This window comes from Anolis sagrei, chromosome 5 (genome assembly GCF_037176765.1).
Source record: "Anolis sagrei isolate rAnoSag1 chromosome 5, rAnoSag1.mat, whole genome shotgun sequence".
Lineage (NCBI taxonomy): Eukaryota > Metazoa > Chordata > Lepidosauria > Squamata > Dactyloidae > Anolis > Anolis sagrei.
Window position 1 is genome coordinate 14,061,162 of NC_090025.1, and position 26,605 is coordinate 14,087,766.

General features: G+C 41.9%; 2 protein-coding genes across 3 annotated transcripts in view; one reads left to right on the forward strand and one right to left on the reverse strand.

Moving 5' to 3' along the window:
- Positions 1-2,141, forward strand: part of SHROOM3 (shroom family member 3) — a 267,856-nt gene extending 265,715 nt beyond the window's left edge. For both annotated transcript variants that reach the window (XM_060779370.2, XM_060779371.2), the window contains one exon: positions 506-2,141. In XM_060779370.2, coding sequence (XP_060635353.2) covers positions 506-844 — 339 coding nt within the window. In that variant the 3' untranslated portion in view covers positions 845-2,141. The remainder of the gene's footprint in view (positions 1-505) is intronic.
- Positions 2,142-14,794: 12,653 nt separating this feature from the next.
- On the reverse strand, positions 14,795-24,215 carry LOC132777064 (16 kDa beta-galactoside-binding lectin-like). Its single transcript, XM_060779368.2, has 4 exons — positions 23,976-24,215; positions 18,830-18,909; positions 16,341-16,512; positions 14,795-15,174 (listed from the first exon to the last, which is right to left on the reverse strand). Exons 1-4 carry the CDS (start codon positions 23,982-23,984, stop codon positions 15,028-15,030), a joined length of 408 nt encoding a protein of 135 aa, XP_060635351.1. The 5' UTR covers positions 23,985-24,215; the 3' UTR covers positions 14,795-15,027.
- Between the last annotated feature and the right edge of the window lie 2,390 nt (positions 24,216-26,605).

Here is a 26,605-nt window from a genome sequence, read left to right on the forward strand (position 1 = left end):
TGCCTAAAATTATGGGGAGAGGAGCCTGGGATGTCCCATTCATAATGGGCTGGATAGAAAACAAATCTTTTGGTTTCCCTGATCAAAAACAGATTTCTGTCCTCCCGAATTCGGGAGGCTCCTGAAAAATGGATCAAGACCCTCTCTTAAATTCAGGACGTCGAAATAGATCGCGGTTTACCCGTATTGCACAACCTAGAAGCCATATAAAAATTCCCCATTAGACTCCTAGAACCCCATACTACCTAAATATAATTCATTTGTCCTCTGCAGTCCCTCCCAGGATGGGAAAAGGGAGTAATGTAATGTCCTGTGATTGTTTTGAGAGCAGATGCAGAGGAAAACAGGGATATTTAGATTTGCTGTGTGAGGTATATATGTACAGTCCAAATGGGGAGTTTCTGGCATGAAAAGGGTCCCTGATTCCCATGATTTTCCCACTCTGTGGTAAACCTTTCTTTTCCCCTCCCTTTTCTTTTTGTTGTCCATCCCCAACCGGGGACAGAACTCTCTGAACGAGAAGCGGAAAATGTTGGCCGGCCAGCACGAAGACGCCTGCGAGCTGAAGGAGAACCTGGACCGTCGGGAGCGGGTTGTTTTGGATATTTTGTGCAATTACCTCTCGGAAGAGCAGCTTCGGGACTACCAGCATTTTGTGAAGATGAAATCTGCGCTCCTCATAGAACAGCGCGAGCTGGACGACAAGATCAAGCTGGGGCAAGAGCAGCTCAAGTGCCTTCGAGAGAGCCTCCCCTCGGACTTCATCCTCTCCAGCAAAAAGGCAGCCGAGCCTTCGGAGACCAGCAGTAGCCACAGACCTCCGCCTCCAACGTCCTCCCTCTGACCAGATGGGCTCGTGTCAAAACCTTCTTGAAATTTTATTTAATCAGAGACAGCTTTTAACTTTTTAAATCGATGATGGGATTCGCTGTTTCCTTTTTGTTTTGTTTTGTTTTTGTAATTAACATAGGGAAAGCTTTCTCTTTCGTCTCCTTGAAATTACAACCGAAACTTCTCTCAATCCCATGAGAAAGGACTGGATATCTCTGGCTGAAAGAGATGCAGAAAGAAACCAGCCGCATGTGACTCTCCAAAAGGTTGGCTCGTCCTAGATGAACGCAAGCTAGTTCCAACTTGAAAAGGAGTCTTGGGGGGCCCCTTTGAGCCCCGCTGGTCACTCAATAATGAAGGATATACAATAATGAAGCCTTAAACTATTAATGAGATACCTGCTGTCTTGAACAATATCGGTATTTATATTTTTTTGAAAAGTACAAGATAGAATTCTGTAAAAAAAATTGTATATATACGCTAACCAGTTATTTGATTCTACTTCAATGTGGATGTAGGAGAAAACGTTTAATTATTATTATTTTTGGTACTTAACAGAGGAAAACAAAAGAGGAACCCTCCACACGCCCCCCAAAACACCATAGTCACACACCATAAAGTTGGAGTAGTGGTAGTGAGTATCTCTTAAAAGACTAGCAGGGGAAAAATAAGCTTCAGGGCCTGATCCAGGGAGGTTAGTGCGTGCACATGGAAAGGTTGCATGCAACTACTCGTTTGTGTGCAAGTTAGACCAAACATGATGCGTGGATGAAGAATTATGGCGACCGTAGGAGGCCAATGGGAAATGCACTCTCAGTTTTACTGGGTGGAGATCCCCAGTTATAGTGCTATGGGTCATGTCCACACATGCGCAGACATACATATACAACCTATGGATCTGCCCCCCAATTTTGGCATCTTCATGAGCATGATACACACACAAATCTCTGCCCACTCCAACCCACTTGGCAGGATCCAGTGCAGGTTTGTGAGCAATCTTCCATGCGCAGAATGCCTCTCCTCTGCCCAGCCCAGCCCTGGAGCACCAGGCAGTCACTGGCTTTGGGGCATTTCTCTCTTTCAGAACCCGCTGAATGTACCCGTAAGTGACCTTTCAGAGAAATCTTTGCACAGCAAAATACCGTCTTCCAGACCTGCAACGAATAAGCACTTGTGTGAACCAAACAACTCAGGAGTCAGCGTCAAACTGAAGCAAAGAGATTTTCTCCTTGACTTTGTCTTTCCCTCTCTTTCTCTCTCTTGAGCTCAGTGACCAGTTAAGAAAACAATAAAGCCAGAAAGCATGGAAACTGCATGCAGCCTGCATTTATGTTTGAATGACTTCTTGAGGGGGTTCGTTTGAATGTTCTTATTTATAGAGTGCTTTTTTCCAAGTCCTCAGCCTTGGTTGTTTCCTTTTAAATGTGGCGTTTTGTTTTGCTAACGCAAGTGGATCTGATCACCTTGAAAGTCAAATGTAGCCAAAATTGGGATCCAAACTGAAGTGCAACTTGAGTTGACTGTCTCACACTCCCTTTAATTCTCAATCAAGATATATCGTTCCTTTCTCCTATGTAGATAAAGAAGGATCTACCTCCAGATGGTTTGCTGAGAATATCTGTAGAATGTATGTGTAACTTACTAAAGGAGTTGGGCTATTTCTTACTTCCTGTTTTCTTCGGTGGTTGGAAGTAAGGTTCTCTAAGATCCTCGTGATTTTTAAATGCATCTGACTCTAAGAAATTAAAATTTCTAGGGATTTTATTGGGAATCTGAGCTGTTAGGCTCAAAAATAACTCTCAGTTGGGGTGATTCCACCATAAATATAGCAGAGTGCTAGAAGCAAACTTCATAACCAGCAAAAACTTATGTGCGGTGAGTCCGGATGGTACAGTATTGCAGAGACAGAACTTCAGATTCCAAATATTTATTCAAGAAAAGAAATACATTCTAGATAGATAAGGTCTTGGTGCTAATCAGCTTGCTAAAACTCATCTTCTAAGGGAAGGTAAAGGGGTAAAAAGTCAAAATAGCCATGCAGTTACATTTTGCCTGGAGAGAGGCAAAATGCGTCCTCACTGGAAGGAAGACAAAGGCAGAAAGAGCCAACAATGGAGAAAGACCATATGGCCAAACCCAGGGCAATAAAAATACCTTTAAAGAGGAAGTTACCTCATACCTCACATATACTCCATTGCTACATCTTCAAAGGTGTGCGGGGGGGAGATAGTGGCAAAGAAGAAGAGTAAAGACAAAGGCCCTTCTGCGATAAACATGCATAGGAATATGGAGTGGGGGAAGGAATATCTCACTCTAATCCTATCTCTAGCTACTCATTGAGGACTGGGGACTTGATGACACAAGAGGCTTGTGTAGTCCAGGGATGAAACTCAACAGATTGCAACTTCCAGAATCCCTAAGAATTCCAGTTCAAAATAAGCGAACTTTTCCAAGCTCTGCCAGAACTACATGCGTACATCTATAATTGTGGGAAATATCCAAATAATTCTTCCTATTTTTCCTTCTTGTCTGCAAATCTTTCTCCTCCTTTTCATTTTCCCTTTCATCGGGTTTCTTTGGATATCATATCCCAACTCAAGAAAAGCTTTCTATTTAAATTCATAATGGAGGTTAGGGGAAAGGTGAAGTACTCTCCTGTCATTTGCAGGTCCTTCCTTACAAATTATCTCCTCCCCAGTGAGCTTTATGATGGAGATGCAAGATTAAGAACCCTGCATTTCCTTCGTAATGTTCGGCTCCAAGCAAAGTTACATTCCAGGATATAAGATTATATTTTAGAGCACTTGTTCCATTTCTTCCCCTTTTTATTGTACATGAATACCTGCTGTAATGTTATCTGACGAACAGGCTCTGTAAACAAATAGGATTCATACTGTGTATGTAAACTAACCCGACACTCTTGTATCATCCTTGTAGCGATTGCTCTGCATACTAAATGTTTGTCAAACCAAGGGGACAAACAGAGAGCCTTTAGCGGTGCTAGAGACAGAGGTGCTATTGGGTCACATCCTTCCGTGGCTCAAAACATGGAGGGGGGGGGTCCTTTCCCTCCCAAAATGTTGCCCCTGGGCTAATGCAAGGGCCACATTTTGCCCTCTATGCATATTACCTCAGTTACGTAGTAGCAAAGTTACATGAAGGCAGTCCTTTTTCTCTTCTCCCCATGATTGCTTCACCTTTTAAAAAACAGCACATGTTCAGTTTTGGTTATCTGTTGGATCTGGCAATTGGTTTTGCTGTCATGGACAGCCCTTGACTCACTGGCCAGACTTTGGCTACCTCTGATCTGAAGTTATTCCTCCTTCCATGTTGAAAGGCCCATCCTTGCGCCCTCTGCAAATGCTACCCTTGGGCATTATTCGCCCCTCTCGTCTGCAAATGCTGCTCATTGCAATGTGGCTCTGCGGCAAATTGGTTCCTCTTAAGTCCTCTTTTTTACATACATGAAGCAAAGGCTGCAACAAGATGATTTAGATCACTATAAATCTACCATATAGGAAGGGCTTAAATGCTGCTTGGTTTCCTCCAGGTTTATTATTATTATTATTATTATTATTATTATTATTATTATTATTTGTGTCAGGAGTGACTTGAGAAACTGCAAGTCAGTTCTGGTGTGAGAAACTTAACCATGTGCAAAGATGTTGCCCAGATGTTTGATGTTTGACCGTCCTGTGGGAGGCTTCTCCATGTCCCCGCATGGGAAACTAGAACTGAGACAAGCACTCACCCCATTTCCTGGCTTCGAACCGCTAACCTGTTGGCCAGCAGTCCTGCTGGCACAAGGGTTTCATCCATTGAGCCACTGGGGGCTCCGGTTTCCTCCAGTGCAAGATCACTAACCAAGATTGTCAGTGCAACCCCTCCTTTAGCAAGTACTCTCTATGCCAGTGGTTCTCAACCTGGGGTCCCCAGATGTTTTTGGCCTTCAACTCTCAGAAATCCTAACAGCTGGTAAACTGGCTGAGATTTCTGGGAGTTGTAGGCCAAAAACATCTAGGGACCCCAGGTTGAGAGCTACTGCTCTATGCCATATGGCTCACCTTTACGTGTTCCCTCAGAACTGCTGCTAATCTTACTTGTTCTGCATAAGAGAATCCATGTGTGCTTGTGAGCAATAGCTCAGAGCTTTGTGCAAGTGAGAAATTTCTACTAAGTCAATATTCTCAACCTTTGGGTATAGGTGTTTTGGCCTACAACTCCCAGAAATCCCAGCCAGTTTACCAACTGTTAGAATTTCTGGTACTTGAACACCAAAATATCTGGAGACCCACAGGTTGAGAACCACTGTTCTAAGTGAAATAAGAACTGGGATGTCCCCCATTGGTAGCACTGGTTTGTCTGTGTGAAAATATACAGTACCTTCCAGACTGGATTTAATGTCTTGCCAGGCTTATCAACAGCCTAGGAACCTAGATGTTGGTACATTGAGTCTAAACATTTGTCTTTCTGGTTGTGATCCTTTTATCTTGCCAAAGAAAGATTGCTGTAAGAAAACAATACAAACGTATTTTCCCTCTGTGCCCTTCTCTCATCAATAATAATAATAATAATAATAATAATAATAATAATAATAATAATAATACAAAGTTTACATGCATAGTTTAGCCACAATTCAACCACAGCCGCAGCTCCATCATATGGTGCTGAACAATAAACAGGTTTTGAGTGTTGGGAGACCAGAGTTCAGCCATAGGAACTTTGGTAGATCACACTCAGCTTCCGAAGAAGGCAATTGCAAGCTCATCTGAATACATCTTGCCAAGAAACCTAGGAGAAAATCATCATAAGTCACCTGTGAAGGGAAGTCACATACCACAGCAATTCATTCCCTGTACGTAGGAAGATTCTAAATTAAACTAATTTCCAAATATATTTATCTCTTCAGATCTTGACATATCCTGCAGGGGGAAGTTGTTTGGCTGTGATGTCGTTCTTAATTCATCAGTGACATTCTGAAAAAGCTTAGGACAGCAACACTTACTTAGGCAATCCCTCGTTGTCCAAGGATGATGGACCTCCAAGTGTAGTGTCTTGGCGGTGGGTCCATAAGTGGCTGTGGAGCCCTATTCTTCATCCACATGTTCTCCCTCAGTGAGGACATCAGTTTCCAGGTGGAAGGCAATCTCCATCAGGATTGGCTTGACTCACCTTCCTCTTGGCACATTTCTTCCTCTCCTCCATTCGTGTCTCTTCAAATTCTGCAGCACTGCTGATCACAGCTCACCTCCAGTTAGGAGTGCTCAAGGGCCAGGGCTCCCCAGTTCTTGGTGTCTATGCCACAGTTTTTAAGGTTGGCTTTAAGCCCATCTTTGAATCTCTTTCCTGTCCACCAACATTACGTTTCCCATTCTTGAGTTGCGAGTAGAGTAACTGCTTTGGCAGACGATGATCGGGCATTTGGACAACGTGGCCAGTCCAATTGAGTTGATGGTGTAGCAACATCACTTCAATGCTGGTGGTCTTTTTGCTTCTTCCAGCATGCTGACAAGGAATGTGTGACTCTAGGACTTCCCATCAGTCCTATCCAGCAAAACCAACAAAGTTGCAGTTGAGGAAGGTCACATCTCTGATTTAGAGCTTCAGAACACCCATTGAGGTAGGAGAAATATTGACTTCCATTTCTCCTTAGAAAGGCCTTGATCCTTATCCCAAACACTTCATTTGTATTTAGATCATGCGCTTTTGTAGACTGCAATCTACTTCATTTCAGTCTCTGGTGAACTGCACTATCACCCAGGAAAGCTGCTTATTTGCTTCAGCTCATCCCTCTCCTATTCTTTTTCTTTATTATGAACAGCTGCAGATCCACCAGATGTCAACCTTGAATTAGAAACTCAGGTTTCCAGCAATTCCTGCTAGAGAAAAAAACTCTCGTACCTTGACAATCCATAGAGTGGAAAAACAAAAACGGTCTCATAAAATGTTCTCCTTTGCTCCATCCTCAGTAACTTGTGGATGAAATTGCAGCCGTTCTGAAATGCCAGTGTGTTCTTTGAATAGATTTCTGTAATATGTAATCTGATCGAAACCCAAGATCAGTTGCAAACTGGGTTAGTTTTATGTATTGTTGAATGCTTTCATAGCCAGAATCACTGGGTTGTGAGTTTTCTGGGCTGTATGGCCATGTTCCAGAAGCATTCTCTCCTGGCGTTTCACAGACCTCACAACCTCTGAGGATGCCATAGATGCAGGTGAAACATCAGGAGAGAAAGCTACTTGAACATGGCCATACAGCCTGGAAAACACACAACGACCCTGGGTTAATTTTGCCAAAAAATCCATAGTAGTTGTCAGCCCCTTATAAACATACTACTTGCCTGCATGATGCTTTTGGGGACTCTGAGGAATATGGATGGCGGGGAGGGATTTGCATCAAATTTTCAGGAAAATGTCCCAGGTTGATACCTTGGAGAGGATTCTTGTGTGTCCTAGGGAAAAGGATAAATAAACTGTTGACAAGCAATCATGTGATGTGATTTTGCTGGCCTTAAAACGTGTGCCTGTTTTATGGCAGGCTGGGGTACAAGAGTTTTTGGGGTGGTTGGGTGAATGAGAGATGGCTTTACACCTGTTCTTTGTGGATTGCTTGCTGGGTTAAAGATGATGCTTGTTTGTTTTGGTTTTGCACTGCCACATTTGAGGATTGTCATGATTCTTGCGCAGGGAGGGGGGTTGGGATGAATGTACATCGTTGGGAAAGGAGATGGCGATGTGTGCTTGGAAACAATTAAAGGATCATAGTCGTCTGTGCAATGCTTCCTTCATCCTTTTGAGTGTGTCTTTCAAAGGTCTATTCACATCGTATGAAATAAAACACAGCAGCACTTAGATACTTGTAGGACTCTGGCAGATCTTGCCTTTTCACCTTGAATAAGTTTCTGGGATTTTCAATTACATCTTTGGGAGGGGTTCAAGAAGTGCATTCCTTATTGAAATTTGCATCTATTGTTTATTTGTTTTTAGGTTTGCACCCAGGGATGCACTATTGCTAAGAAGCATGTGACCTACGAGGGTTATCCAGAAAGTAAGTTTCCAAGACACATAGCTCCTGCGAAGAATTTTTGCAGGAGAAGTTGGTATCACTGCTGTGTAGTGGGAAGGCAGTGGAAGCGAACGAGCATTGCCAGTCATCAGTAGCTCATTGACTGGCATTGTGGTGAAGGTTAGAGATGAGCATCCTCATTCCATTTCACTCCCAAGTGCAAAGTTTGCGCTTATGAGGGATATCCAGAAAGTAAGGTTACAAGATTTTTGAAAAAATACAAAGAATGAATATATTTTAATAAAACATGGATTATAGCATAGGTATTACATATTTTTTCTACATAATCATAATTCAGTTCAATACATTTTGTCATCCATGGGACGAATTTTTTGATGCCTGTGTCATAGAAGTCTCCTGCCACCTTTTTCAGCCACGTCATGTGGATGACCATCCACATCTGTCTTCGTCGTGAATTTCCCTCCTTCAGCAACTGAAATTCCACAACAATTTTGCCACATGCCATTTTGACATTATGTCCTCTCCATAAATTGAAACAATCTTTTGGTTCCCCATAGCATTTAGTGTATTACAGTGCGAACTTCACATTTGGAGGGAAATGGAATGGGGATGCTAATCTCTAACCTTCACCACAATGCCAGTTGATGAGCTACTGATGACTGGCACTGCTCATTCATTTCCACTGACTTTCCGCTACATGACAGTAATACCAACTTCTCCTACAAAAATTCCCCACAAGAGCTACATGCCTTGTAACCTTACTTTCTGGATAACCCTCGTAGTATTCGCTCCTGAACTAGCATCTCATTATATGCAGAGAATTTTAGGGACAGTTGAAAGTTGGTATCCTATTAGTGAGGTGTGTAAATTTCTCTTATGTGCAGTGCAGACCTCCCTTTATACGGCAGTGATACCAACTTCTCCTGTGAAAATTCCCTGCAAGAACTACATGCCTTGTAACCTTACTTTCCGGATAACCCTCGTAGTATCAACTCCCGAACTGGCATCTCTTTATATGCAGAGAATTTTAGAGACAGTTGAAAGTTGGTATCCTATTAGTGAGGTGTGTACATTTCTCTTCTGCCTGTACAGTGCAGGCTTCACTTATGCAGGCTTGATTATTCACGCATTGTATTAATATGTTTTCAACTGCCATAAAGTTGCACTGGAAGTTTTCTAGAAAAAACACTTCCCTAGGCATTTAGTGGCCATCATGATTCGATGGTGAATCTCCAGTAGAAGTTGACCATAGAATTGGACTGGAAAACAGAGATTTCTAGAGAGGTGTTTTCTCAGACAAAAAAAGAGGATTTTTATCCACTTTTTTCCACTTTTATGGGGGTCCTGCAGCCTTCCTTCCAGCCAATGTGGGAGGATGATAGTATATGGCTATTTTGGAACACTGCAGAAGTTAATATTCCTTTCCTTCCCATGCAATGGTTATGACTTTCCATACATCTTCAGAAGCCTCCTCCACAGCACAGCTGTTTTGTGTCTCATGGGGTAGGATCATAGAAGCATCTGACCCTCCCCATGTCCCACAGCCAAAGGACTGTCAGCAAGCAAGAGTCTAAAAGTGGCAGGCTAAAATCCAGACTCTCAACTAGTGTCTGAGACCAGATGAGAGACTCCCTCCTGAGCACACAGAAGGCTGGCAACCTGGAAGGTGCTGAACATACTGTGCTTTGGCACCACAAGGTGCAGAGCCAATCTTAAGAAATGGGGCTATAAAGTGGAGTCCATGACATGTGAGTGTGGAGAAGAGCAAACCACATATCACCTACTGCAATGCAACCTGAGCCCTACTACATGCACAATGGAGGACCTTTTTACAGCCACACTAGAGGCACTCCAAGTAGCCAGCTTCTGATCAAGGGACATTTAGCATAATGCCAAGTTTTTAACTTTGTTTGTGGTAATGCATAAGGCATTATAACTATATTCTCAATTTACTTCTGACAGGATAAATAAATAGACAGTGAACAGCGACAGGATTACAGCAGCGCTGAGACTCCTGCAGGACATGGCATGTCTCAGTATGGATATACTCCTTTTGTGCTTGAGTATGGCAACATGGTCACACTCTGCCCTGAACATGATTGGGGATATAAAATAGCCATATAATAAATGAGACTTTAGAAATACGAGAGTTTGATAAATGCATAGCTTATGTCAGCATGTGGATCTACTAATACAATAATACATTTTTAATTTTTTATTTATCACTCGCATCTACTTATAGCACAAGGCGTGGCACAACTACTATGCTACATTGAGCCAAACAAGATTGCACCCAATACAAGCTGTATTATGGGTTTTAAAAATCCATGGTATTTGTGATATCCATTTATAATTGGCCCCACAGAACCCCATAAGAGAGAAATAGCAATACTGCCAGTAATACAAGCGGCTGAAATGCTTCCTAGAGATCCCAGCTGCTTCCACCACTGAGACTCTGTCAATGCTCAGCAAATGCATTCAGTTCAAGCAGCAGCTGAAATGTTTTCATGCCAGCTGTCACTCAGGGATTTGTGAAGCCTGAGAGTGGAAGGGGAAGCAGCTGCTTTTCACTTTTTATGGTTCACCTTTTAAGTACTCATTCGGCACACATACAGTTGTGCCAGGATCTTTGACAAAGTCAGGGGTCTGTTCATCACTGCATTTGCAAATGGCAAAGAACACACATTGGACAGACTGTAAAAGGTCTGTCCACACTGATTTCTAGCAAGGTCTATTTTCTATCAGTGTTCACATTTGGGTGTATTGAGTATTCGTGCCAAGTTTGGTCCAGATCCATCATTGTTTGAGTCCACAGTGTTCTCTGCAGGTAGGTGAACTACAACTCCATGGTCAATGCCCACCAAACCCTTCCAGTATTTTTTCTTGGTCATGGGAGTTCTGGTGCCAAATTTGGTTCAATTCCATCTTTGGTGGAGTTCAGAATGCTCTTTGATTGTAGACTAAATATAAATCCCAGCAACTACAACTCCCAAATGTCAAGGTCTATTTTCACCAAACTCCACCAGTATTCAAATTTGGGCATATCGGGTATTTGTGCCAAATTTGGTCAAGTGAATGAAAATGTAACCTGCACATCAGATATTTACACTCTGATTCAGAACAGTATCAAAATGACAGCTATGAAGTAGCAACAAAAATAATTATATGGTTGGGGGTCACCACAAAATAAGGAACTGTATTAACTGTATGAGTCACCTGAGGGCTGAGAAAAGTGGTATATAAATAAAGTAAGTAAATAAATAAATAATATTCAGGGGTTGTGGCATTGAAAAACACTGCCCTAGAGCTTCCTACAGAGAACACTTTAATCAAATCTGCAAAAGTTCCTAGATACAAGATGATCAGAGATTCTTAGAGATGTGTTCTCCCTGATTTTTATAAAATATTTTTAATTTAATTTAATTTACTTTTACAAAGGTCCTGTGTCCCTAACCCCAGCAAATGTGACAGTCAAAATATAATTGTGTAGTGTGGGAGAAAATATACTTCCCTGTGTTCCTTGTTTTGTACCGAACTAGTCAGGGTCATACACTGAATTCCTCCAAATAAACCTCAATTACTTGCTTATTTGTCACAGCATTAGGTTATGAAAACAGAGACTTGCCTCAGAGCACCAGAGCCAAATATTGGATGTTTTCAGAAATTGGAAGAGACATAGTTTGGTTATATACCATAAGGACAAGTATCTCAGTTTCTTTAACAGGTGGTCTCTCCTTAAACATCTCATACTGTCTAGCCCTGGGAAGCATATGCAGGGCACCCTGAAAGCCTTCCAGCACTCCTCCACACTTCTCCTCCACCATCTGCCCTTCTGCTCTGCCTCATCTTGGAAGAATTTGCCAATGGGGTCATCATTACATATAGACACCTCATTTTGTAGCAGTGTTTCCTTTCCCATCCAATACAGTATGCTCACTTTGTGCAAGTGCACCCAACGGCAAGTCATTCTGCAATGCTTTGAGCATTCATGCTGCGTTTCCTCAGAGGCATGAAAGGTTGGCCTCTGTTGTTATATAGACACATAGGAAGCAGGGAAAACATGGAGGGCAAAGGGAAATGCATGCAAAAAACACAGGCTGCTACAACGACTACATAAAGGGAACCTTAAATATACAAAAATAAATGGCAAGTGCTTGCAAAGCTGTGTTGAGCAATGTCAGTACATGTGTACAGTCATCACTGTGTTGTGAAAGGTTGTTGTGCTTTTATTTTTCCCCAAACCAAGTTCTTGTCTAGCTGTCCTAGGGCAGTGTTTCTCAACCTGGGGGTCGGGACTCCTGAAGGGCTGTTCATCATGGGGGTTCTGTGTGGGAAATTTGGTCCAATTCTATCATTGGTGGGGTTCAGAATGCTCTTTGATTGTAGGTTAACATTAAATCCCAGCAATTACAACTCCCAAATGTCAAGGTCTATTTTCCCCAAACTCCACCAGTGTTCACATTTGGGTATATTGCATATTCATGCCAAGTTTGGTCCAGATCCATCATTGTTTGAGTCCACAGTGTTCTTTGGATGTAGGTGAACTACAACTCCAAAACTCAAGGTCAATGCCCACTAGACACTTACAGTATTTTCTGTTGGTCAAAGGAGTTCTGTGTGCCAAGTTTGGTTCAAATCCATCATTGATAGAGTTCAGAATGCTCTTTGATTGTAGGTTAACAGTAAATTCCACTAACTACAACTCCCAGATGACATAATCAACTCCCCCCAACCCCACAAGTATTCAAATTAGAGCATATCAGGTATTTGTGCCAAGTTTGGTCCAGTGAATGAGAATACATCCTCCATATCAGGTATTTAAATTACAATTCATAATAGTAGCAAAATTACAGTTATGAATTAACAATGAAAATAATGTTATGGTTGGGGGTCACCACAACAGGAGGAACTGTACTAAGGGGTCGCAGCATTAGGAGGTTGAGAACCACTGCTTTAAGCCTCTATCCCTCTCATTTTTTCAGCAATATTTGAATTTATGAAAGAATAAATTTGTTGTGGAAACATGATGAACTGTATCAAGGATTCGTGGCATTGTCCTAGCATGATCGAGATTGCAGAATTAATGCAGTTTGACTCCACTTTAACTTTTATGGGTGAATACTATGGAATCATGGGAGATGTAGTTTCGAGAGGCCCTGCCAACATTTGGCAGAAAAGGCTATAGACATTGTAAAACTACAACTCCCATAATTCCATAGCATTGAGCCCTGGTTTTTAAAGTGGAGTCAGACTGCATTTGCAGGATGGAGATGCATCACTAACTTTTTGTGTGCATCCTTTTCCTGATCTAACCCATGGTCTTCTCTATGACTAGATAAGTACAGTAAGACCCCATAGCCATGGACCAAACCATGTTCATTTGAAATCCAGGTATGACCAAACACCATTAAATTATTTGATTATTTGATTTCTGGACTTAGAAAACCATAAACTCATCCTGGAGGACTTAGATATTCTCAGGGCTCGGAATCATGGCACATCCAGCTGTTGCTTAACTGCTTTCTTCAACGTTAGTTGTGCGTCCAGACATTTGCAGCCCAATACCACCAAAACTAAGAAAAATAGATTAGCCTAGGCAGAACAGATTTTTTTTAATGTAAGGATATCTTTGAATGCTGTGTGACCAAAAAAAGTATGATAAATTAAAATCTTTGATTTTTTTTACTAAGAAAGATGCAACTATGTAAATGTACATATGGACAATCTCACTGGAATGCATTGGGCAGAGTCTTATTGTGATATATATTTGTGTAACACAATTGTTTGGATCAATGCAAGATAGTTGCATCAAACTCAAGGTCTCAGAAGCATTCAGTACATTGCACATGAATGTATACTGCATTTCAGTTGTGCACACAATTGCTTATTTGGGCTCATGTTTCAGATACACAATGTACCCATTCAGAACAAAGGTTAAAGTAAAGGTAAAGTTCTTCCCCTGACATCAAGCCTAGTCGAGTCCGACTCTGGGGGGTGGTTCTTGTCTCCATTTCTAAGCTGACGAGCCAGCGTTGTCCATAGATACCTCCAAGGTCATGTGGTCAGCATGATTGCATGGAGCACCATTACCATCCTGCTGGAGCAGTACCTATTGATCTACTCACATTTGCATGTTTTTGAACTGCTAGATTGGCAGAAGCTGGGGCTAACAGCGGGAGCTCACCCCACTCCCTGGATTCAAACCACCAACCTTACGGTCAGCAAGTTCAGCAGCTCAGTGGTTTAACCCACTGTGCCACTGGGGGTTCCAGCACAAAGGTTACATAGCGCAATTAATCCATAAATCCAGAGCCTCAATACAGGATCCCAGGCATTGAGTTTCACACCTGAAATATATAGGAGAGTTTCCTCAATCATCTTAAATGCACCAGTCCTATGAAAGCTAAGCAGGATCAGCACTAGGATAAGAAACCACCACCAAGTACCAGGTGCTGTAGACTATATTTCATTGATTTATAGAACACCAAGGTCATCCAGTTCAACCTTCGTTGTGTTAGAAACGACCACAAAAAATCATCCAGTCCAACCTTCTGTCATGAAGAATTACACAGGAATTTAAAAGGAAGGAAGTGGCAAAACCACCTCTTCAGTAATTCTTTCCTAGGAAACCCTTACGAAATTTGTAGGGTTGCCACTAGTCGATAGGCAACTTGACGGAACATACCTGCACATTTGGATGATTTAGATTAGTGTGGCATTAGCTGTGTGATGAGGAATGTGAATATTTACCCACCCATCCACAATGTGATAGCTATCGGCACCGCATTTGTGCCCATTGGCTACAATTGCTCCTTCCAAGGAAATCTCCAAGGACTGGAAGTGGATGGATTGATTTGTCCATGGAGTAACTATGTTAGATAATTCTCTCAGGAACAAGAGTTCATCCAAAACACACAAACAACCCAAAGGGATACATTTTCATGGCAACGTGGCAAACCAAGCTCTTTATTTTATGACAAATGAGCCAGTTCTCCAAACAGCCCATTGTAGCCGATGCAAGCAAGCAAGAGCTCTCAGTTGAGAGAGCAACAGGCCAACAATAACATGAGAAGCATACAGCATTTAATTTTGCAAACTTGTGCCTGTGCCCAAAGCACTGAATGACTTTATTCTGCCACCTAGGAAGACTGCGGGAATAGGTGTCTTCATCAGGCAAATCTGAGGACTTGGATCTTGAAGTCTCCCTCCACTGCAACGTATTCGAGGACATCAAGACCCAGCCGGTTTGGGAAGGGAATCTCATGGCCGTCCTCCAGTTTCACTTTTATCTCACTGGTATCGAAAGCGAAGGAAGCCTGCCAAAAGAAAAAGCAAAGCAGAATAGCAATGGCTAACCTGAGAGGCTCAACGCCCTTTTCCATACCTTGGCAACGTCTGGAAACTTGCAACCGAATGACTGCTCTTATTAAAATGGTGCACTCTTTGGGGTTTCTCCATTGTGTTTTCTTCAGAAAGACATGACTAAATGGCTCTGTGTGTAGAAGATTAGCTTCTCAAGGAAGGCTTGAGAAGCTCAGATCAGACATGGAGGATTGGTCGCCTTCTCTACTTTGCTGAACTCATCTCAGAATGCATCTACATTGTAGAATGGATGCAGTTTGACACCACTTTAACTGCATGGCTCAATGCTCTGGAATCATAGAAATTGTGGTTTTCCAAGGTTTTAACCTTCTCTGCCAAAGAATGCTGGTGCTGCACATAACTACTAATCCCAGGAAGCAGCTGATCACATAGGATAACGAGGATGCTATATTCTAACTAAAAGTCATTTAGTTTAACTATTATATTAAAGGTGCATTTTATTTCATACTATGTAAATGCTTTTCAAATAAAGGGAAATCATGAGAAAATAAAAACACAGCACACAAACTCATAAATAGGCCCTTCGGCACAGCCACGTTAATTGCCCAAATAATAAAAGGTCTTTGCATGCCTATGGAAATACAACAGAGTTTTAAATAACCTGCCCTCTTTGCTCCCTCAAAATAGAAATAGCTTAGGACAGAATGGTATGGGAAGCCTCTGAGTTCCACTTTTGCTCCACCTGAAGCCATTTGATTTTCCCCCCACATGACATTTTTTCATGCAATTTTATTTTGCCAGAAAATGACACAGAAAATGGCACAGAAGGTCCTCAACTCAGCCACAAGTGCGGCTGTTTAACTCACCCCAACAGATAATCCCAATATCCCTCCCCACACACACAAACAAAATCTTGAAAATGGCTACCATATTGGTTGAAAATGATATAAAATAATAGTCAGAAGTGATGCCCTATGGGCCATGGGGGAACGGAGCAATAATTGGTGCCTGTGTCACATCTGTATATTTTCTGGCTCCAAATAAGAACCTTAACCATGTCTTTAGAGCCCATTCAAGGAGGTTTCCCCATTCCTACACTCTCTCCAAAAAAACCATTGAATCTGCCACTCTCCTTCCATTCACTCTAACAAACATTCACCTTGAAGTTGCCATCTTGTTCAAAAGGAAAATGGGATTCTCGTTCCTCCTCTTCCCACACCCCGTCTCTCCTGGAGTTGCACACAATGGTGTTTGTGTCTCCTTTGCAATCGAACCGAGCGTTGAAGTGAAGCACCAGGTTCTCACAGTTCTTGCCCAAATTCACCTCAAAACTGGGAAGAAAGAGGTACCCTTCATTATTATGTATTATCCTCATTAATTCATTGGTATCCCAGATTTCCCCTCCCCATACTAGGACTTAATGCATGTTCCAAATATTATGACAAACACCCTTTAAAAGCCTTTACAAAGATGGACTGTAAAAGCATAGCAATCATGATAGAATTAACACCTTTTATAACAAACTGGTTGAAAGATGGAAAGATAAACATCGCCAAACAACGCACTATTAAGTGTTCATGCAGTCAACCCAATAAGTTGCCAAGCCAAATTCAAGGTGCAGGACATGACTGATAATGCCCTAAACGGTTCAGGCCCCAATTATCTCCACGATCACATCTCCTTCTATGAACTGGCACAAACTCTAAGATCTTCCGGGAGGCCCTCCTTTTGCTCCCATCACCGTCACAAGTACAGTTGGTGGGGACGAGAGAGAGGGCCTTCTCGGTGTTGAATATAGCCTTGCACTTCTTACCTATTATCCCGGTCATCCCTTGAATAGGCCCTGGAAATGAGCAGCCACAGACCTGTACCTGCTATTGCTGTTAGCCTGTTATAGCACTATTCTTAATTCCCAGCCCACTCATATTTTGAGTTTGCACTAACCTTGGCCCAGCTTTTAAATTGCTATGAACAGTCAAGATTACTTTTAATATACATGTGTTATTGTGATAATTTTATGCTTATGTTGTTTTGTTAATTTTATGTTATGCTGTTACCTTTGTATGTTTCAGTGATATTACTTGAAAACCGCCCTGAGTCCCCCTCGGGGAGATAGAATGGTATATAAATAAAGTTTTATTTATTATTTATTAACTCCTAAAGAGTTATCAGAACAGTAAAATTTGCCATTGTTGATGGAAGGAGAGGGAGGGAGGGGTGTGCAAACCTAGTTTTCCAGTGGAAAGAGTTTCCAAAGATTTGGAGCAGACACTGAGAAAACCCTAAAATTAATGATTGCAAGGAAAGGGACCTCCAACACCCTGAGACATAAGGGCCAATATTTGAGCCATAGCAATGGCCCTTTGTGTTGTCACATGAAGTGAGATCTCAAAATGTCATTACGCATGGTACATTGGGCATCAACCAGAGTCGTATAGATTATGCTGTTAAAAACAACAACATAGAATCAGAGAATCATAGAATCAAAGAGTTGGAAGAGACCTCATGGGCCATCCAGTCCAACCCCCTGCAAGAAGCAGGAATATTGCATTCAAATCACCACTGACAGATGGCCATCCAGCCTCTGTTTAAAAGCTTCCAAAAAAGGAGCCTCCACCACACTCCGGGGCAGAGAGTTCCATTGCTGAACGGCTCTCACAATCAGGAAATTCTTCCTCATGTTCAGATGAACAAATGAGGAAAACCTATCTACTGTTGATCCTCCACGTTGACGGAGTTGACTTTTGCAGATTTGATTATTTGCAGTTTTAATTTAAAATGTTCCCTCTAGGAAACTTTATGCCTTCTAGTGTGACGCTATAGTCAACAAGAACTCCAGTGCAATTCCATGGTAAACTATCAGTGGACATTGATCATAGAGTCATGTTGGAGCACCTAGAAATCACAAGATAAAGATAGATAAAATAGAATTTTTTATTCACAGTTTTTCACTTTTGTGGGAGGTCCTGCACCACTAATCCCAGAGAATGTGAAAGGCTAACTGTACACCAGTGGTTCCCAACTACTGGTCAGCAAGAATGAAAATATGGTCTGTGGCCTCACCATTGCTACACTGTTGCCTTGAAAGCAAGTGGCTATGAAGGTGAGTAGTCTCACGAAACCCTCTTATAGTGCTGAGGTGATGGGAATGTCAGGAGGGGAGAGACTGACTACCCACAAAAGATTACTACTACCACATAAGATTATTGTATGTGGTATTCTGTATGTGAGCAGATGGTAACTACAGGATGGCATATGTTTTGTATCAGAAACTAGAGCTGATGTGATCTATCCAATGCCATTTTTTGAATCAGACCCCAAATAACCAAAACAAATCTAAAGTTGACCAAAAACTGATTTGTAATCCTTTTGATTCTAATGTTGGAGAGTGGTCCCTGGTCAAAGTGGTCCCTGTTCAAGTGGTCCCAGGTCAAAAAAAGGTTGGGAACCACAGACCTTTCAAAGCAGTCCTCTCCTCCTGAGATTCCTTCTCCTGGCTCTGAACAACGCAGAAGAAAGCCAAGGCCCTAAGATTGGTTATCTTATTAAAGGTCCACTTTTTTATACGAGGTGAGGTGAGTAAGGAACCAAGGAAAACGTCAACAGACTGGCCCTCTTCCACAACTGCCCACTTTCCCTTCTGCTTACCCTTTGCAACCTGGCAAGATCTTGCCTTCCACTTGAACAGTTTCTCCAGGGCAAACTTTCAGATGAGTAGCCACAACTCCCTGCGAGAAAAAGAAATCAAACATTTAAAAGTGTACTCATGTCAGAATGTGGAATATGGGAGAGAAAAGTGCAGCTGACAATGACTCATGTGGTTTCCAGACCCTGCTTTCACGTCTTTCAAACCTCGTGAACTCCAGCCCTCCTGAACTTTCGTAACTTTTTTTAAAATCACAATTTTATCTCCAAAAACTATCCCAAATGTCCCAAACATAGAATCATAGAATCAAAGAGTTGTAAGAGACCTCATGGGCCATCCAGTCCAACCCCCTGCCAAGAAGCAGGAATATTGCATTCAAATCACCCCTGACAGATGGCCATCCAGCCTCTGTTTAAAAGCTTCCAAAGAAGGAGCCTCCACCACACTCCGGGGCAGAGAGTTCCATTGCTGAACGGCTCTCACAGTCAGCAATGTTCAGATGGAATCTCCTTTCTTGTAGTTTGAAGCCATTGTTTCGCATCCTAGTCTCCAGGGAAGCAGAAAACAAGCTTGTTCCCTCCTCCCTGTGGCTTCCTCTCACATATTTTATACATGGCTATCATATCTCCTCTCAGCCTTCTCTTCTTCAGGCTAAACATGCCCAGCTCCTTAAGCTGCTCCTCATAGGGCTTGTTCTCCAGACCCTTGATCATTTTAGTCGCCCTCCTCTGTTCACATTCCAGCTTGTCAACATCTCTCTTCAATTGTGGTGCCCAGAATTGGACACAATATTCCAGGTGTGGTCTAACCAATATTCCAGGTGTGGTCTCCCTTTAAGGCTGTCAACCCCTCTCCTTGTGTCCTTTTTTTGGTGCCAGTTTTAGGATGAAGTCATAGGATATTATGTCTCGCATGCAGGAATACAAGTCTACAAACCCAGGGAGGAAAAATATTCCATTTCATTTTGGAAGAATTATCCCTCCTCTCCTTTCAACCTGGTGGATACCTGTACCCCACCAGATGGTGTTGAACCCCAATTCCCATTGGCTACACACTGTTTGTCCATCAGTGAAGAATGATGGGAGTAGCAGTCCATCAATGTCTGGGTGGCATCATCTTCCCACACTTGTGAGGACATTGCAAATATCTATGTTCTCTACTAGAGCACAAGAAGCCTTAGAATGTTTCAGAGTCCATCTATTCTATCGAGCCCTTCATTGTTTACAAATAATTATAATTCTCAAAGTCATATTTCTATTTATTTGTGTGGTCTAACAAAGGGAAAAAAGTTTAAAAAATGAGGAAGGGTAAGTGAGGCAGAAGAAGCAAGGCTGGTTCAGAAATTAATAATAATAATAATAATAATAATAATAGACAGACTACAAGCAGAGACATAACACCGTTGCTTAGATGAATCATTGGAACTTGTGCTACAAATACCATCTGCCTGCGACAAAGAACTGGTGGGATCACAAGCCTGAAAAAGTTAGAGAAAATGAACACGTCAAATTACTCTGGGACTTCTGAATTCAGACTGACAGAGTTTTGGAGCACAATACTCCTGCCCTCACAATCATGTTAAAAAACAAAGTATGGATCGTAGATATTGCAATACATGGATCGTAGATATTGTAATCCCAGGGAACAGCAGGATTGAAGAGAAACAACTGCAAAAGCTGACACAATATGAGGATTTAAAGATTGAATTGCAAAGACTCTGGCACAAGCCAGTAAAGGTGGTCCCAGTGGTGATTGGCACACTGGGTACAGTGCCTAAGGACCCTGCATTTAAACACAATCGGAACTGACAAAATTACCATCTGTTAGTTGCAAAAGGCCACTCTTCTTGGATCTGCATGCATTATTTGCCTATACATCACACAGTCCTAGACACTTGGGACGTGTCCAACGTGTGATCCAATACAACAGCCAGCAGAGTGACCTTGTTTGGTATGTACGAATCTTGTTGTGTTTCTAATAATGATGATGATGATGATGATGATGATGATGATGATGATGATAAAGGTTTCCCCTTGACATTAAGTCTAGTCGAGTCCGACTCTAGGGGTCAGACTCGACTAGACTTTTCTAAGCCGAAGAGCCGGCATATTCCATAGATGCCTCAAAGGTCATGTGACTGGCATGACTGCATGGAGCGATGTTATCTTCCTGCTGGAGCGGTACCTATTGAGCAACTCACATTTGCATGTTTTCAAACTGTTAGGTTGGCAGAAGCTGGGGCTAACATCAGGAGCTCAGCCTGTCCCGTGGATTCGAACCGCTGACCTTCCAGTCAGCACATTCTGCAGCTCAGCAATTTAACTCACTGTGCCACCAATTATATTTTTTATTTATTACATGCCTCTCCTTATGGCTCGAAGCAAGTCACAACATAGTTAAAATACATCTATGTTAAACATAGACATTAAAAAGAATGACACAAAAGTTAAAACACAATAAAATCAGAATGTGATTTTATTGAAGCTCTCAGTAAAACAACAGTTTCAGTTTTCTGATATGTATTTCAAAATTTTCATGCACGAATGCAACAACACATCCTTCTGCCATTTGCAGACCTTGGAGTGGAATATCTTAGAGCACAGACCACAAGGGGACAATACCAATTAGCCCTCTGTCGTTGACTTTTTTTCAGTAGCTTTTAAAATATCCCTCCTTTTTACTCTCATTTTCTTAAACTTGCTTTCATTGTAGCAAATAGATTTCAGTGTGCAAAAGTAGTTTATATTCAATTACCGTATATACTTGAGTATAAGCCGACCCAAATATAAGCTGAGGCACATAATTTTACGACAAAAATGGGAAAACGTATTGACTCAAGTATAAGACAAAGGTGGGAAATGCAGCAAAAATAAAAATAAAATAGACATCAATAAAATTACATTGAGGCATCAGTTTTGAATATTTACATAAAAGTTTAATTTAATATAAGACTGTCCAGCTCTAATTATCTATATACTCAAGTATAAGCTGACCTGAATATAAGCCAACCAGGACCCTCACTCAAGTATAAACCGGGGGGGGGGGGGTCAGCCCTAAATAGGGCTGAAAAACTCAGCTTATATTCAAGTATATACAGTAATAGAGAAGAGGTGGAGGAGGCAGAATCCTCCCCTTGTTTGTAATCTCAGGCAAAAGCTAACTAGATGGTCTGTTCCTCTCATTAGCAACTTATGCCATCTTAATCACCTTTAACCAACAAGGAGCCGCCGGTGGTGCAAAGGATTAAACCCTTGTGCCAGCAGGACTGCTGATCGAAAGGTCGGAGGTTCGAATCTGGGGAGCTGGGTGAGCTCCCTTCTGTCAGCTCCAGCTTCCCATGGAGGACATGAGAGAAGCCTCCCACAGGATGGTAAAACTTCCAGGCAACCCCTGGACAATGTCCTTGTAGACGGCCAATTCTCTCACATCAGAAGCAACTTGCAGTTTCTCAAGTTGCTCCTGACACACACACACAGAGCTTTAACTAACTAACTGTATCCCAGTTTTCCCAGCAGGAAAATATGAAACCATTTTTGCTTGCACCAGAATGAATCCTGTATATTGAAGGCATGGTACAGCAGCATTTGATATGAAAATGTTACCTTTTAGATATTAACAACTCTTAGTATTATCCTTCATCTAGTACAATTGCAAAGCAGCTTTTCCTAGCCCTGCCTCAAAGTCGAAAAATTAGACAACCTCACCACCAAGTGATGATGCATAATAGAAAAGATCCACGGAATTATAAACAGAGTTGGAAGAGACCTCCCAGGACCATCCAGTCCATTCCCCTTCTGCCATGCAGTACCACACTATCAAAGCTCTCCTAACAGATGGCCCATTCAGTCCTCCAGAGAAGTAGATTTCACCAAGAAGCAGGAGGGAAAACACACCAATAATAATAATAATAATAATAATAATAATAATAATACTTTATTTGTACCCCGCTACCATCTCCCCAAGGGACTCGGTGCGGCTTACATGAGGCCAAACCCGCAGTACATCAATAAAACGAAGGCAATAACAAAATAATCAATACAAAACAGTAAAACAGCATTTAAAAACCTATGGCTGGGCCAAATGTAATCATTTAAAATTTTAAAAAATAAAAAATATTGCTGGGCATGAACAAGGTAGGGTATAACTAGGATAGGGTTTTCAAAGAAAGATGAGGGTGCGCAGGCAATCCTAAATCAAGGTTAAAGTGCATTTGAGGACATATTGCTAAGAGTTTTCCTTATTCTGGGAAGGCACACTGGAACAACCAAGTTTTCAGGCTCCTCCTAAAGACTGCCAGTGTTGGGGCATGTCTGATGTCCTTGGGAAGTGAGTTCCAGAGTTGGGGGACCACCAACAAAAAGGCCCTCTCCCTCGTCCCCACCAATCACGCCTGCGAAGAAGGTGGAAGCGTGAGCAGGGTCTCTCCAAATGATCAAAGAGATTGTGTAGGTTCATACACAGAAATGCGGTCACACACAAATATCAATAAATACCAATAATAATAAATAATAATAAAACATTTATATTCCACCCTATCTCCCCAGAGGGACTCAGGGCAGATTCCAAACATAAAAGGCAGACCTCACAACCTCTGAGGATGCTTGCCATAGATGCAGGCAAACCGTCAGGAGAGAATGCTTCTAGAACATATAGCCCAAAAAACCTATAACAACCCAGTGATTCCAGCCATGAAAGCCTTTGACAATAAATAAAAGGCAAACATTCAATGCCCGAATACAACAACAACACATCCATAGTAATGCAATTTAGCAACCCAGCATATAAACCTACCCAAATATAAGCCGAGGCATTTAATTTTGCCACCAAAAATAGGAAAACTCATTGACTTGAGTATAAGACGAGGGTGGGAAATGCAGCAGCCACTGGTAAATTTCAAAAATAAAAATAGACACCAATAAAATTACATTAATTGAGCATCAGTTTTGAATATTTACATAAAACTGTAATTTAAGATAATACTGTCCAACTCTAATTACCTATATAATCTAGTAAATTATGACTTAAATGAACACACTAACTCATTTCTTAAAAGAGAAGATATTGTCTGCTCCACCCGCTCCCCAAATTCAGGAACCCACAATCTTTCTTCTGGAGAGTCACGGCAACAGCAGAGAAACCAAGACTCACACACTCCATGATGCAGTCTCACAAGAAGTCAGTGAGGAAAGGACCAAAAAAAGGACAGAAAGTGCCCAGCTGTCTTAAGGGAGAATCGGTTGTCCAGGAGCCCCCAGCTGTCTTTAAGTAACCCAGAAAAGAGCAGCACATGACCAAAAGGGCCGTGCTGGGAAGGGAGGTTCGGATTTCCAGAAATACAAGGAGGAGAATATGGGGACCAGTGGGGAGAGGAGAGCAAAAAAGCCAGCTTGTTCAGAATGAATGGGGATGCTGATAATAAAGGAAAGCAACTGGTGTGCCTTCCCCTTCCTCCTTCCTTTTGCAATCGATAGCAGCAATGTCCTGGCTGGCACTCGGAGGCCGTTGTTCATTGTTTCTTTGATCTGGGTCCCGGGTGCCAGCAGGGACAGAAAGACAGGCCTCCAGGTTTGTGATACATGCAGGAAAAGAAAGGAGAGAGGCTTGGAAACGCATATCACTCTCATTGGCAAGGAAGAACCGGAGCCTAGAGGGACAGCGGAGGCTCTGCATGCCAGTTTAACTCCACTATCAGAAGTTGGCATCCTCTGAGAGGGATCAAAAGCACAAAGAGGGCAGGGCTTCGAAAGTTATTTTCAGAGAAGTAATTTGGCCTCAGTGCGAGTGTTCAAAATGTAATGTGTTCCTGTGCTTCTTGATGTGTACCTTCAATGGGTTTGTGACATATATTGGGACAGAGGGATCTTATCAGTGGGGTCGGGAGTGCTGTCATTTCCTTCCAAGCTGTTTCCCCAAGACAATACATTTCATTTTTAAAAGGATTATGTAGATTTCTTTGGGTACATCCATCACCCATTCTTGGGTGTGTTCAAGGAAACCAAGGCAAAGGTGGAGCAAAGAACACAACCCACTCAAGATTCAAAACCACTGTTTGCTGGTGTGATGGTGCGAGCGGCGCCACCTGTGTGTAGAACTTTAAAGTGCAAAAGTTTAAATGCCCATTCTTGCTTAGTTTGTAAATGTATAGTTGGATTGATTGGTTATTTATAGCTGTCAATCAATGTTGTTTGCACCAGTTATATTGCTTCCTCAGCTCAATTGCTTGGCTCCACCTCTTCCTGGAGGAGGGCAGAGTTTTTCCTTTTTCATTCTACCATCAAACTTTCTATCAGATAGACATGAGAAAGAGACTTGGCTCTAAAGCCCTTAATTAAGTTACCTCTCATCACCAATTCTAAGGTTTTTACCCTTGGGACTCATACTTCATGTCCAGATGACCCTGGACAACGTTGAGGAGACCCAAGCACCTTCAAACCGGTCCTTTGGCATCAAAAGGAAGACTCTGTGCCTTCAACATAGGCCATTGGACTGGGGGTTGTGTTTGTTCCGACCTTCACAGCCATTGACAAAAGAGGGAACAGGAAAAGCTTCTCAGTTGTGAAATCTCCTTGGACCCAAGACAACCAGAGACTGTAATGTATATTCCCTTTATCCCTTTGAAACTTCCAGCTTATTGCCTTAAAGGGATAACTCTTTGTGAACAATAAAACCTATTTTGAGTTATCTACAGTGTTTTGGTCCTTGGGAGTTCCAGTTCTTTAAAGGAAGGCAAGAAGCAACCCCCTGGGGGAAAGATGTCATGTCTATGTCTCTTTCACTAAGAGTTATAGCCCTCAGGCGCAACAGCATAGCTGGTTTATAGAATTTCATAGAATTCATATTTTGTGGGTCTGATTCTCGATAGTAAACGCAAGCAGCATAAGATTTCCAAACATAGAAAGTCATAGTTATTAACATGGATTCAACATGAAGCCCGTTTTGGCTTCTGAAGTGTTGCTCTGAAAGTACTCTGGACTGAAGCCAGGGAATTTATGAGGGAAGGGTGCAAAAAGACACAATCTGCAGCCAAAAGAAAGAGAAACCTCCCGGGATGACAGATGAAACTGTTCAAGTACCTAATGACAGACAAGAAGCAAAAGTAAAAAGTGACAGAAATAGAGCGAGGATGCTGAATGCAACTATTCAGTAACCTGTGTGCAGGGAATAGAGAAATACTGTAACAATGCTGTCCAATGCACATTTGGGTGCCTCAAATGATAGACCTTTTTCTGGGTATATTTGACTGGCTGATTCCAAAAATGACATCTGCCCTATCCGTTCTAGTTTTTAAGATACAGAACATATGCCCTCTACCACTCTTCACTCTGGTTGCGCATTAAAAAATCAGGCTATTTTAGTATAGTATTTAAATTAATATTGTTTACACATGAAGGAAACACATTAAACATAAAAGAAAGTGTACTACATAAAACATCTATTATTTCATACCAAAAGGATAGATTTATGATGCAAACTTTACATTATAGATTAAACCAGCATTTGTCAACCTGGGGGTCAGGACCCCTGGGGGGGCCGGAAGAAGAGGTCACAGTGGTCGCCAAAGACTATGAAAAAGCACAGTATTTTCTGTTGGTCATGGGGGTTCTGTGTGGGACGTTTGGCCCAATTCTATCATTGGTGGGGTTCATAATGCTCTTTGATTGTAGGTGAACTATATATCCCAGCAACTACAACTCCCAAATGTCAAAATTCTATTTCCCCCAAACTCTACCAGTGTTCACATTTGGGCATATTGAGTATTCGTGTAGAATTTTGGTCCA

Coding starts and splice junctions, on each gene's coding strand:
- LOC132777064 (XM_060779368.2), bottom strand. Junction 16,513..18,829: donor ATCTTGCCAGGTTGCAAAGG/GTAAGCAGAAGG, acceptor CTTTCTTCCCAG/TTTTGAGGTGAATTTGGGCA. Junction 15,175..16,340: donor AACAAGATGGCAACTTCAAG/GTGAATGTTTGT, acceptor TTCTTTTGGCAG/GCTTCCTTCGCTTTCGATAC.